Source organism: Theropithecus gelada, chromosome 4, assembly GCF_003255815.1.
Source record: "Theropithecus gelada isolate Dixy chromosome 4, Tgel_1.0, whole genome shotgun sequence".
Lineage (NCBI taxonomy): Eukaryota > Metazoa > Chordata > Mammalia > Primates > Cercopithecidae > Theropithecus > Theropithecus gelada.
The window spans coordinates 88,184,505-88,197,285 of NC_037671.1; the positions used below are offsets into that span (position 1 = coordinate 88,184,505).

At 46.5% G+C, this 12,781-nt stretch overlaps 1 protein-coding gene and 1 pseudogene across 3 annotated transcripts in view; one reads left to right on the top strand and one right to left on the bottom strand.

The window, feature by feature from the left end:
* Window positions 1-12,781, bottom strand: part of GABRR2 (gamma-aminobutyric acid type A receptor rho2 subunit) — a 67,723-nt gene that overhangs the window by 37,962 nt on the left and 16,980 nt on the right. For all 3 annotated transcript variants that reach the window (XM_025383775.1, XM_025383774.1, XM_025383776.1), the window contains one exon: window positions 2,835-2,941. In XM_025383775.1, the coding sequence (XP_025239560.1) occupies window positions 2,835-2,941 (107 nt within the window). The remainder of the gene's footprint in view (window positions 1-2,834; window positions 2,942-12,781) is intronic.
* On the top strand, window positions 4,872-6,206 carry LOC112623381 (annotated as a pseudogene).

A 12,781-nucleotide genomic window follows, 5' to 3' on the forward strand; every position in this document is an offset into this window, starting at 1 on the left:
CCCCAGGCACACAACTTCCTGGGTCCAGCTACTCAGGAGGCTGAGGTGGAAGGATCACCTGAGCCCAGACAGTTGAGGCTGCAGTAAGCTCTGATCCTGCCACTGCACTCCAGACTGGGCAACAGAGCGACACCCTGTCTCAAATAAATAAAATAAAATAAATAAAAATCAGAATTGCAGCATTTCTCCTAACAAAAGGAGGAGAAACCCTGTGCCCCTGGAGGTTCTAACCAGGGCACACTACCTAATCAGGACACAAAATAGCTCCTCTGTCATTTTTATAGAGGAATTGGCCCATGAAGGCAGAGGTGCCCAGGATCCTCAAAAGTCCTAGCACGGCCCTGCCTCTGCACTATTTTGGCACATGTGTGTGTGTCTGGGTGTGGGAGGCTGAGGTGGGTGGATCACTTGAGGTCAGGAGTTCAAGACCAGCCTGGCTAACATAGTGAAACCCTGTCTCTACTAAAAATACAAAAAAATTAGCCAGGCATGGTGGCGCATGCCTGCAATCCCAGCTATTCAGGAGGCTGAGGGAGGAGAATCACTTGAACCTGAGAGGCAGAGGTTGCAGTGAGCTGAGATTGCGCCACTGCACTCCAGCCTGGGCGACAAAGTGAAACTCTGTCTCCAAAAAAAAAAAAAAAAAGTGGTAGTTGTCGTGCATGTTATTGTTGGTTATTGTGATTCCTAGCCACTGTACCCCTCTGTACTCTCAACTGTTGCTGTGCAAGAAAAGTGGAGCTTCCCGCTTTTGGGGACGGCTTGCTCAGACTTCCTGGAGCAGATGCAGCTATTTTAAAGCTGCTTATTAGTATAACTTTATTTTTGTAGAATTCCTTGGCAAGCTTGCCCATGACAAACCCCTGAGGAAACCCAAGAGCTACCAGAAATATGGTGGCCTCTTCTTGACCTTCCGTGGGCGTCAATCAGGTTGCGGTTGGGAGGGAGATGAGTCACAGGCCTGTAATCTGCCACCTGCTTTTCTCCTTCTGCTTAGCAGGTGTCAGAGCTCAGGGAATTTAGTGGGAGGCTTTGAGGCCTTTTAAAATGCACAGGCCTCTGGGATAAATTAATTTCTTAATCCCTTAACAGTCACACAAGAGGAAGATCTGACAGCTGGGTTTTTCAGAGGGGACAGGAACAAATGTCTGTCAGGGGCTTTACATACATTATCATGTTTAATCTGGACAAGAACCCCATATGTGGGGATTACTCTCCCCATTTTATAAACAAACAAATGGAGGCTCAAAGGATTGATGACCTGCTGGGGGTCACCGCCACTCCTTTTTTACTGCCCCAGAACGATGGGACCTACTAGAGGATCAAGGGCAGAGAAAAAGCAGAAAGGAAAGCCAGCCCGCCTGGGTTTGTCTTGGCCAAGGTTCATCAGCTGAAATTCTTGGGGCCTCAGTTTCCCCAAGAGGAGAGGAAAGTTGGCCCAGGGATCTCATACATTCTGCTACTCTTACCCCACTCTCTGCCTAGTCAGAGCAGATGACTAACTCCTTTCCCAGCTGCTACGGCCTGAATGTTTATGTCCCTGCCAAATGCGTATGTTCCTATCCTAACCCGCAATGGGATGGTACTAGGAAGTGGGCCCTTTGGAAGGTGATGAGACCCTAGGGGTGGAGCCCTCACCAGTGGGATTAGTGCTGTTATAAAAAAGGCCCCAGGCTGGGCGCAGTGGCTCATGCCTATAATCCAGCACTTTGGGAGGTCGAGGCGGTTGGATCAGGAGATCGAGACCATCCTGGCTAACATGGTGAAACCCGTCTCTACTAAAAATACAAAAAAATTAGCCGGGCGTGGTGGTGGGTGCCTGTAGTCCCAGCTACTCGGGAGGCTGAGGCAGGAGAATGGCATGAACCCAGGAGGCGGAGCTTGCAGTGAGCGGAGGAGATGGCGCCACTGCACTCCAGCCTGGGTGACAAAGTGAGACTGTCTCAAAGAAAAAAAAAAGGCCCCAGAGAACTGCCTTGCCCCACCCACTATGTGAGGTTACAGTGAGAAGGCACCGTCTATGAACAGATGAACAGAAAGTGGGACCTCACCACACATGGAACCTGTCGGCACTTTGATCTTACTTCCGGCCTCTGGAACCATGAGAAATACGTTTCCATTGTCTATAAGCCGCCCAGCCTATGGCGTTTTGTGTGAAAGCCAGAACTAAGACATTTCCCCCCTTCTCCGTAGCATTTCTCTAGTTCCTGGGAAGGACAGTCACTGGCCATGCCTCCCCTCCCTGACCCCAAGAGTAGCAGAGCACCTTTGGGGGCAGTTGTGCGAGGAGTCTTTGTAATGAGTTGTTGCTGCTTTGGAAAACAGGTGACTCCATCAAAACAGTAAACTCCCAGCTAGTCATGGCCACAAAGTTTCAATGCCTTGTTTGGAATTCCACCCACACCCAGACACACACACATGTGCCAAAATAGTGCAGAGGCAGGGCCATGCTAGGGCTTTTGAGGATCCTGGGCACCTCTGCCTTCATGGGCCTCTTCCTCTATAAAAATGACAGAGGAGCTATTTTGTGTCCTGATTCCCTTGCCTGCTCCTATTTTTGTAGGACAAAAAAGTTGGCAGCCACAGGGCCCATCTCCTTTGTGAATGTGAATGGCTTAGTCACTGGCCGGCCGTCTTTAGTCAACGGCCCTCTCCACCACTTCCTGCTCTTTTCTCCTTGGGAAAATTAGGGACTCAGGAAGTGGAGTCGGGTTTATCTGAGTGGGAAAATTGCAGCGTCTGAGGGAGGGCTGTGCCAGAGGGAGCCAGAGAGGGTAGCACCTCACATCCCTGGGGCAAACATCCCTCCTGGCACAAAGGATGGACATTCCTACCTCCGAAGGCGGGCCTCATGCTGAAGTCATGCTCGTCCACTCTGAGAAGTTGCTGAGGCTTTCCCTTCCGGATCTTGGTCACATCAAGGTTCTTCTTATATAAGTGACTGCGAAGACAAGCAAGAAACTATTTTTCATCGGCTCATCAATGCATTGAGTGAGATGATTTGGGTGATTACTCCCTGCAAGATCTACCTGTTAGGCACCTTTTCTCCATTCTCCTTCTTGGCCCAAGGGAGGAGGAAGGCTGAAGGACCCTCCACGCATACCCCAGATCCTCACAGGTAGACTGACCTGAGGATCAGGTTTTTCCAGAGCCTTCCGAAAGTGGTTGCCCTCCTGGGCAGGACAGCATTCTACCTTGGTAAAGCCTATAATTGGATGAAAATGGTTGGATTGGCTGCTAGCTAGATTAATAAAGAAGAAAACAGAGAACATCAAAATAAACACAGTTAAAAATGACAAAGGAAGCTGGGTGCAGAGGCTCACCCTGTAATCCCAGCACTTTGGGAAACTGAAGTGGGTGGATTGTTTGAGGTCAGGAGTTTGAGACCAGCCTAACCAACATGGTGAAACCCCATCTCTACTAAAAATACAAAAATTAGCTGGGCATGGTGGCACGCACCTGTAGTCCCAGCTACTCGGAAGGCTAGGGCACAAGAATCACTTGAACCAAGGAGGTGGAGGTTGCAGTGAGTGGAGGTTGTGCCACCTGGGCAATAGAGTGAGGCTCTGTGGCAAAAAAAAAAAAAAAAAAAAAAAAAAAAAAAAAACGGGATGTTACCACTGACCCCACAGAAATACAAATAACCATCAGAGACTACCATGGACAACTCTATGTACACAAACTAGAAAACCTAGAAGAGATGGATAAATTCCTGAACACATACATATCCCACACCAGATATTGAACCAGGAAGAAATTGATTCCCTGAATAGACCAATAATGAGCTCCGAAGTTGAATCAATAATGAATAGCCTACCAACTAAAAAAAAAAAACAAAAAAAAAACAGGACCTGATGTATTCACAGCCAAATTCTACCAGATGTACAAAGAGGAGCTGGTACCATTCCTATTAAAACTGTTCCAAAAAATTGAGGAGGCAGGACTCCTCCCCAGTTCACTCTATGAGGCCAGCATCATCCTGATACCAAAACCTGGCAGAGACACACACACACAAAAGAAAGCTTTAGGCCACTATCATTGATGAACATTGAGGCAAACAATCCTCAACAAAGTATTTGCAAACCAAATCCAGCAGCCCATGAAAAAGTGAATCCACCACGATCAAGTAGGCTTCAAGCCCAGGATACAAGGTTGATTTAACATACGCAAATCAATAAATGTGATTCATCACATAAAACTAAAGACAAAGCCACATTATTATCTCAATGGATGCACAAAAGGCTTTCGATAAAGTTCAACACTCCTTCATATTAAAAACTCTCAATAAACTAGGTATTAAAGAAACATACTTCAAAATAGTAAGAGACATCTATGACAAACCCATGGCCAACATCATACTAGATGGGCAAATGCTGGAAACATTCCCCTTGAAAACCAGCGCAAGACAAGGGTGCCCTCTCTCACCACTCCTATTCAACATAGTATTGTAAGTCCTGACCAGGGCAATCAAGAAAGAGAACAAAATGAAGGACATCCAAATAGGAAGAGAGGAAGTCAAACAATCCTTATTTGCAGATGATGTGATTCTATACCTAGAAAACCCCACAGTTTTGGCTCAAAAACTCCATCAGCTGATAAACAACTTCAGCAAAGTTTTGGGATACAAAACCAATGTAAAAAATCACTAGCATTCCTACACACCAACAATGGTCAAGCCTAGAGCCAAATCAGGGGTGAAATCCCATTCATGATTGCCACAAAAAGAATAAAATGCCTAGGAATACAGCTAACCAGGGAGGTGAAAGATCTCTACAATGAGAATTGCAAAGCACCACTCAAAGAAATCAGAGATGTCAGCAGCCAGCCCAGCCCCCATGCCCGTCTGCAGCCGCGTGCCAGACGCGCCCAGCATGAGGGAGATCGTGCACATTCAGGGCAGCCAGTGCGGCTACTAGATCGGGGCCAAGTTCTGGGAAGTCATCAGTGATGAGCATGGCATAGACCCCAGCAGCAACTACGTGGGGGACTTGGACTTGCAGCTGGAGCGGATCAGCATCTACTACAGTGAGGCCTCTTCTCACAAGTATGTGCCTCAGGCCATTCTGGTCGACCTGGAGGCCGGGACCATGGACAGTGTCCGCTCGGGGCCTTTTGGACATTTTTTCAGGCCTGATAATTTCATCTTTGGTCAGAGTGGGGCCGGCAACAACTGGGCCAGGTGTCACTACACGGAGGGTGCGGAGCTGGTGGATTCCGTCCTGGATGTGCGGAAGGAGTGTGAGAACTGCGACTGTCTGTAGGGTTTCCAGCTGACCCACTCGTTGGCTGAGGGCACAGCCTTGGGCATGGGCATGCTACTCATCAGCAAGGTGCATGAGGAGTATCCCGACCGCATCATGAACACCTTCAGCGTAGTTCCCTCGCCCAAGGTGTCAGACACGGTGGTGGAGCCCTACAACCCCACGCTGTCCATCCACCAGCTGGTGGAGAATACAGGTGAGACCTACCGCATAGACAAGGAGGTTCTCTACGACATCTGCGTCTGCACCCTCAGGCTGGCCACACCCACCTATGGGGACCTCTGCCACCTAGTGTTGGCCACCATGAGCGGGATCACCACCTCCTTGCGCTTCCCGGGCCAGCTCAACAAGGACCTGCACAAGCGGGTGGTGAACATGGTGCCCTTCCCCCACCTGCACTTCTTCATGCCCAGCATGAAGCCCGGGCAGCCAGCAGTACCGGGCCCTGACCCTGTCCGAGCTCATCCAGCAGATGTTTAACACCAAGAACATGATGACTGCCTGCGACCAGTACCACGGCTGCTACCTGACAGTGGCCACCGTGTTCCGGGGCCGCATGTCCATGAAGGAGGTGGACGAGTAGATGCTATCCATCCAGAGCAAGAACAGCAGCTACTTTGTGAGTGGATCCCCAACAACATGAAGGTGGACGTGTGTGACATCCCGCCCCCCAGCCTCAAGATGTCCTCCACCCTCATCGGCAACAGCACAGGCATCCAGGAACTGCTCAGGCATCTCGGAGCAGTTCACGGCCATGTTCCGGGCAAGGCCTTCCTACACTGGTATATGAGCGAGGGCATGGATGAGATGGAGATCACCGAGGCCGAGAGCAACGTGAATGACCTGGTGTCCAAGTACCAGCAGTACCAGGACGCCACCGCCGAGGAGGAGGGTGAGATGTCTGAAGATGAAGAGGAGGAATTGGAGGCCCAGGGCCCCAAGTGAAGATGTTTGCAGCTGGAGTGAGGGGCAGGTGGCAGCCAGAGCCAAGGCCAGCAGTGTCTGACCTCCAGAGCCATCTTGCTGTGGACAGCATCCCCAGCTTTCCCCCACCAGCTTGTCACTCACCTAGGGCTCCCTTGCCACCCTCCTGCAGTATTTACACCCATCCTCCCCACCTAGGACACATGTGTGTTGCTCCTGTCTCTGTCTTATTGCAGCTCCAGGCCTGACATTTTATGGATTTGTTTTTTACTGATTTGTGTTTATATTTTCAGGGATACTTAATAAATCTATTGCTGTTAGAGAAAAAAAAAATCAGACATGACACAAAGAAATGAAAATACGTTTCATGCTCATGGATAGGAAGACTCAATATCATTAAAACGGCCATACTGCCTAAAACTATTTATAGATTCAATGCTATTTCTATCAAACTACCGATGATATTCTTCACAGAACTAGAAAAACAATTTAAAAATTAATACGGAATCAAAAAGCCTGAATAGCCAAAGCAATCTTAAGGGGAAAACAAACAAACAAACAAACAAACCAACCAAAGCTGGAGGCATCACATTACCTGACTTCAAACTATACAACAAGGCTATGGTAACCCAAACAGCATGGTACTGGTACAAAAACAAGCACATAGACCAAAGGAACAGAATAGAGAGCCCACAAATAAGGCTACACACCACAGCCATCTGATCGTATGCAAAGCCAACAAAAATAAGCAATAAGGCGAGGACTCCTCATTCAATACATGGTGTTATGAGAACTGGCTAGCCATATGCAGAAGATTGAAATGGGACCTGGTTTTTACACCATATACAAAAATCAACTCAAGATGGATTAAATACTGAAGTATAAAACTCAAAACTATAAAAATGCTGGAAGACAACCTAGGCAATATCATTCTGGACATAGGAAGTGGGAAACATTTCATGATGAAGACACTAAAAGCAACTGCAGCAAAACCAAAAATTGACAAATGGGATCTTATTAAGAGCTTCTGCACAACAAAATAAAGTAACAACATAGTAAATAGACACCCTACAGAATGGGAGAAAATATTTGCAAGCTATGCATCTGACAAAGATCTAATATCCAGCATCTATAAGGAACTTAAATTTACAAGAAAAAACAAACCCCATTAAAAAGTGGGCAAAAAGCGGGCACAGTGGCTCATGCCTATAATTCCAGCACTTTGAGAGCCTGAGGCAGGAGAATCACTTTGAGAGGATGAGGCAGGCGGATCACTTGATGTCAGGAGTTCAAGACCAGCCTGGCCAACATGGTGAAACCCCGTCTCTGCTAAACAAAAGTTAACTGGGTGTGGTGGTGTGTGCCTGTAATCCCAGCTATTTGGGATGCTGAAGCACAAGAATCACTTGAACCTGGGAGGCAGAGGTTGCAGTGAGCCAAGATCATGCCACTACACTCCAGCCTAGATGGGAGCGAGACTCCATCTCAAAAAAAGAAAAAAAGTGGGCAAAGGACATGAACAGATGCTTTTCAAAAGAAGACATATACACTCGGCCAAAAAGCATATGAAAAAATGCTCAATAACACTGATCATTAGAGAAGTGCAAATCAAAACCACAATGAGATACCATCTCACACCAGTCAGAATCACTATTATTAAAAAGTCAAAAAATAACAGATTCTGGTGAGGTTACAGAGAAAAGAGAATGTTTATACACTGTTGGTGGGAATATAAATTAGTTCAACCATTGTGGCAAGCAGTGTTGTGATTCCTCAAAAAGCTAAAAACAGAACTAGCATTCTACCCAGCAATCCCATTACTGGACATATAACTAAAGGGATATAAATTGTTTTCCCATAAAGACACATGCATGTTCATTGCAATACTATTCACAATAGCAAAGACATGGAATCAACCTAAATGCTCATCAGTGACAGATTAAATAGACAATGTGATATGGCCAGGCATGGTGGCTCACACCTGTAATCCCAGCACTTTGGGAGGTCAAGGCAGGTGGATCACAGGCGTTCAAGACTAGCCTGGCCAACATGGCAAAACCCTGTCTCTACTAAAACTACAGAAATTAACTGGACATGGTAGCGTACGTCTGTAATCCCAGCTCCTCTGGAGGCTGAGGCATAAGAATCGCTTGAACCTGAGAGGTGGAGGTTGCAGTGTGCTAAAATTGTGCCATTGCACTCCAGTCTGGGTGACAGAGTAAGACTCTGTCTCCAGAAAAAAAAAAAAAAGAAAAAGAAAAAGAAAATGTAATACACATACACCATGAAATACTCTGCAGCCATAAAAAAGAATTTGATCTGCTGGGTGTGGTGGCTCACACCTGTAATCCCAGCACTTTGGGAGGCCAAGGCAGGCAGATCATTTGAGCCCAGGAGTTCAAGGCCAGACTGAGCAACATGGTGCCACACCCAGCTACTTGGGAGGCTGAGTTAGGAGAATCACTTGAGCCCAGGAGGGAGGTAAGGGCTGCAGTGAGCCATGATCATGCCATTGCTTTCCAGCCTAGGTGACAAAGACCCCGACACACACACACACACACACACACACACACACACAAAAGCATGAGATTATGTCCTTTAGCTGGAACATGGATGGAACTGGATGGAGGCCATTATTCTAAGCAAACTAACACAGGAACCGAAAATCAAATACCACATGTATTCTTACTTCTGAGTGGGAGCTAAGTGATGAAAACACATGGACACAAAGAGGGGAACCAAAGACACCGGGGCCTACTTGAGTGTGGAGGGTGGGAGGAGGGAAAGGGTCAGAAAAAATGTTGAGTACAGGGCTTAGTACCTGGGTGTCAAAATAATCTGTACAACAAACCCCTGTGACATGGGTTTACCTCTATACCAAGTCTGCGTATATACCCTGAGCCTAAAATAGAAGTTTAAAAAATGAGAATCTCACTCAGGATAAGTAAATAAATAAATAAATTTGTGATGAGAAAAAAAGAAAAAGAAAATGATTGTGTTGAGTAGTGGAAGATCATGATTTTTTTTTAATTTCTTGGCCGAGTGCAGTGATTCACATCTGTATTCCTACCACTTTCTTTTTTTTTTTTTTTTTTTTTTTGAGACAGAGTCTCGCTTAGTCGCCCAGGCTGGAGTGCAGTGGCGCGATCTCGGCTCACTGCAAGCTCCGCCTCCCGGGTTCACGCCATTCTCCTGCCTCAGCCTCCCGAGTAGCTGGGACTACAGGCGCCCGCCGCTTCGCCCGGCTAATTTTTGCATTTTTAGTAGAGACGGGGTTTCACCATGTTAGCCAGGATGGTCTCGATCTCCTGACCTCGTGATCCGCCCGCCTCGGCCTCCCAAAGTGCTGGGATTACAGGCGTGAGCCACCGCGCCCGGCCTTCCTACCACTTTCGAAGGCCCAGGCAGGAGAATGGCTTGAGCCCAGGAATTTGAGACCAGCCTGGGCAACATAGCAAGACCACATCTCTTTAAAAAAAAACAAAAGCAAAAACAAAAACCTATAATTAGCCAAGTGTGATGGCATACTCCTCTGGTCCCAGCAAATTGAGAGGCTTCGACAGAAGGATCACTTGAGCCTGGGAGATTGAGGTTGCAGTGAACATTCCAGCCTGAGTAACAGAGTGAGACCCTGTGTTTAAAAAAAAAAAAAAAAAAAAAAAAAAAAAATTCTCATGATGTTCTAAGAATGGTTTTGTGATAAATATACTTCTAAGACAAATATAGTCAAAAATTTTAAATGCTGGTTTTATCTTTGCTAAATTTGATGCTCCTTACTTCAGCCCAGGTCTACAGAACCCACCCTGGGACAAAGCCTCCGTCCTTAGAAAGACAATTCACAGCCAGTGGAGGACAGAGTTGCCCCAACCACCCAGCTAGGTGGTGTACCCAGAGCTGGAGTCCAGGACACAGGTCAGTCCTTCCTCTAAATCAGGCAATGGTGAAGGAGCGATTCTCTCTTCTTTTTTCACACTCACTCTTCCAGATGTTTTTTTTTGTTTTTTGTTTTTTGGTTTTTTTACCACAACTACACACTAAAGCAGTCAGATCCAAAATGTTCTAAGGCAAATGTCTACTGACAGTTATTACTAAAAAAAAAAGAGAGAGAGAGAGAGAGAAAAGGAAAGAAGGAAGGAGCAAAAAAGAAAAAAGATGGAAAGAAGTAAAAAGGAGGAAGAGAAGGAACCTTCACACAGCCAGGCTAATCCACAGTACCTTACCCGTTCCTCTTATAGGCTTTTGGTTTGTGCCTGGCACTTAAGTTACTTTGTGTACGTGTCTCACTTAGCCTTTTAAGAGCGTTAGGCTAGGGTTTGTCTCTGTGTCCATTGTACTTAGTGCAATGCCTGGCATGTAGCAGGCACTCAATAAAAGGTAGCAACATGACCACACAACTTCTAGGAGAAATTTAAACCAATTCCATTCTAGTACATTTGGTCAACATCATCTGTAACCCAGATGCTTCTCAGCCTTAACCACACTTTAGAATCATCTCAAGGGGCTTTTAAAAACCCTGATGCCCAGGCTGTACCCCAGACCAGTAAAATTCACCTCTCTGGGGTGAATTCCCCAGCTATTCCCATGTAATCAAGGCTGAGAATCACAGTCACTCCAAACTTAGCATTTTTAGATCTTGCAATACCTTAATGATAATAAACTCTATGTGGTTTTGTGTTTTGTTGGCTAGACCTATGATTCTCAAACTTAGCTACAGATTGTAATCACCTGGGGAGATATTAAAACCAATGATGCCTAAATCCCACCCCTAGAGATTTGAATTTGACTGGTTGGGAGGGAGGTCTCAGCACTGGAAATTTGTTAAAGCTCCTGGGTGATTCCAAGGTAGAGCAACATTTGAGAACCACTGGGATAAGCCTTAATCCAATGCTTTTGGCGGCATCCCGAGAGCTGCCCAGGGCACCTGTTGGTGCTGACAACTTAGTAGTAGCAAGTAAGGAACTGCTAATTCACCCGCTGAAGAAACCAGAGCCCTCAGGGCCTATAACTCTGTTGTGTACAGCATATTGAAGGTTTTTAGAAATCAATGGAGATTTGGTTTTGAGTGTTTGTTGTTTATTTACATACACCTCTATTTTCCTCCCTGTTCTTGTCATACTTCACTTTTTTTTTTTTTTTTTTTTTTTTGAGATGGAGTCTTGCTCTGTCGGTAGACTGGAGTTCAATGGTGTGATCTCGGTTCACTGCAACCTTCGCCTCCTGGGTTCAAGTGATTCTCCTACCTCAGCCTTCTGAGTAGCTGGAATTACAGGCACCAGCCACCACACCCAGCTAATTTTTGTATTTTTAGTAGAGACGGGGCTTCACCATGTTGGTCAGGCTAGGCTCAAACTCCTGCCCTCAGGTGATCTACCTGCCTTGGCCTCCCAAAGTGCTGGGGTTACAGGCGTGAGCCACCACGCTTGGCCTTCATTCACTTTTGAGAGCAACAGGTGTGTTTCCTGTTTAAACTCCGTAAGAGGAAAGCAATGGTTTCCTTTCTTGAGGTTCTGATCTTGGAGGCATCCTCTTATGAAATCCTTGAGTTTCATTCCTCACCGGCTCTGCACAGATAGCATAATTCAATGGGAGGTCTAAAGCTGCACTGATCAATAAAGTAGCCACTAGACACATATGGCTGTTTCAATTAATGAAAGCTAAATAAATGACTATTTGGTTTTTCAGTTACATTAGCCAAACATATGTGTTCAATAGCCCCATGCAGTTGGTTGTTACTGTACTGGACAGGGCAGCTATATAACCTTTCCATTACCTCAGTGTAGTGTGATAATAAAAAAATATTAAAGTAAATAAATAACATTTCCATAATCACCAAAAGTTTTATTATTTGGTGCTATTATAAAAGTTAGCAGGCCGGGCGCGGTGGCTCAAGCCTGTAATCCCAGCACTTTGGGAGGCCGAGACGGGCGGATCACGAGGTCAGGAGATCGAGACCATCCTGGCTAACACGGTGAAACCCCGTCTCTACTAAAAAAATACAAAAAACTAGCCAGGCGAGGTGACGGGCGCCTGTAGTCCCAGCTACTTGGGAGGCTGAGGCAGGAGAATGGCGTAAACCCGGGAGGCGGAGCTTGCAGTGAGCTGAGATCCGGCCACTGTACTCCAGCCCCGGCGACAGAGCAAGACTCCGTCTCAAAAAAAAAAAAAAAAAAAAAAAAAAAGTTAGCCTGCCCGCCCCAGATTCCCCTATAAGTCAGGATTTTCAGCCCTACTTTACAGCCGTACTCCTGACACTGCCTGGCCCAGTTTCTCACTGCCCCAGACCTCCCAGTCATTTCCCCACTCCCATGAGGGCTCAGGAACCACCTGCTTCTCCTTCTCTCCATTTAGTTCCTCCCATCTACCTTGAGGATGTCAGCATCCACACAGTTGTCCCACACCCTGGTCACACAGTTCCCCAATTCCTAGACTCAAATTGATTTGTGCAACATGTTTTTATAGAGCACCTACTCTGTGCAGACACACGTTTCTATAGAGCACCTACTCTGTGCAGACACTGCCCAAGCCATGGGGAGGGCATATATTCACGGTCCTCCCGGGGCTTCCGACCTAGTCGAGGAGGTGGATGATAAATCATG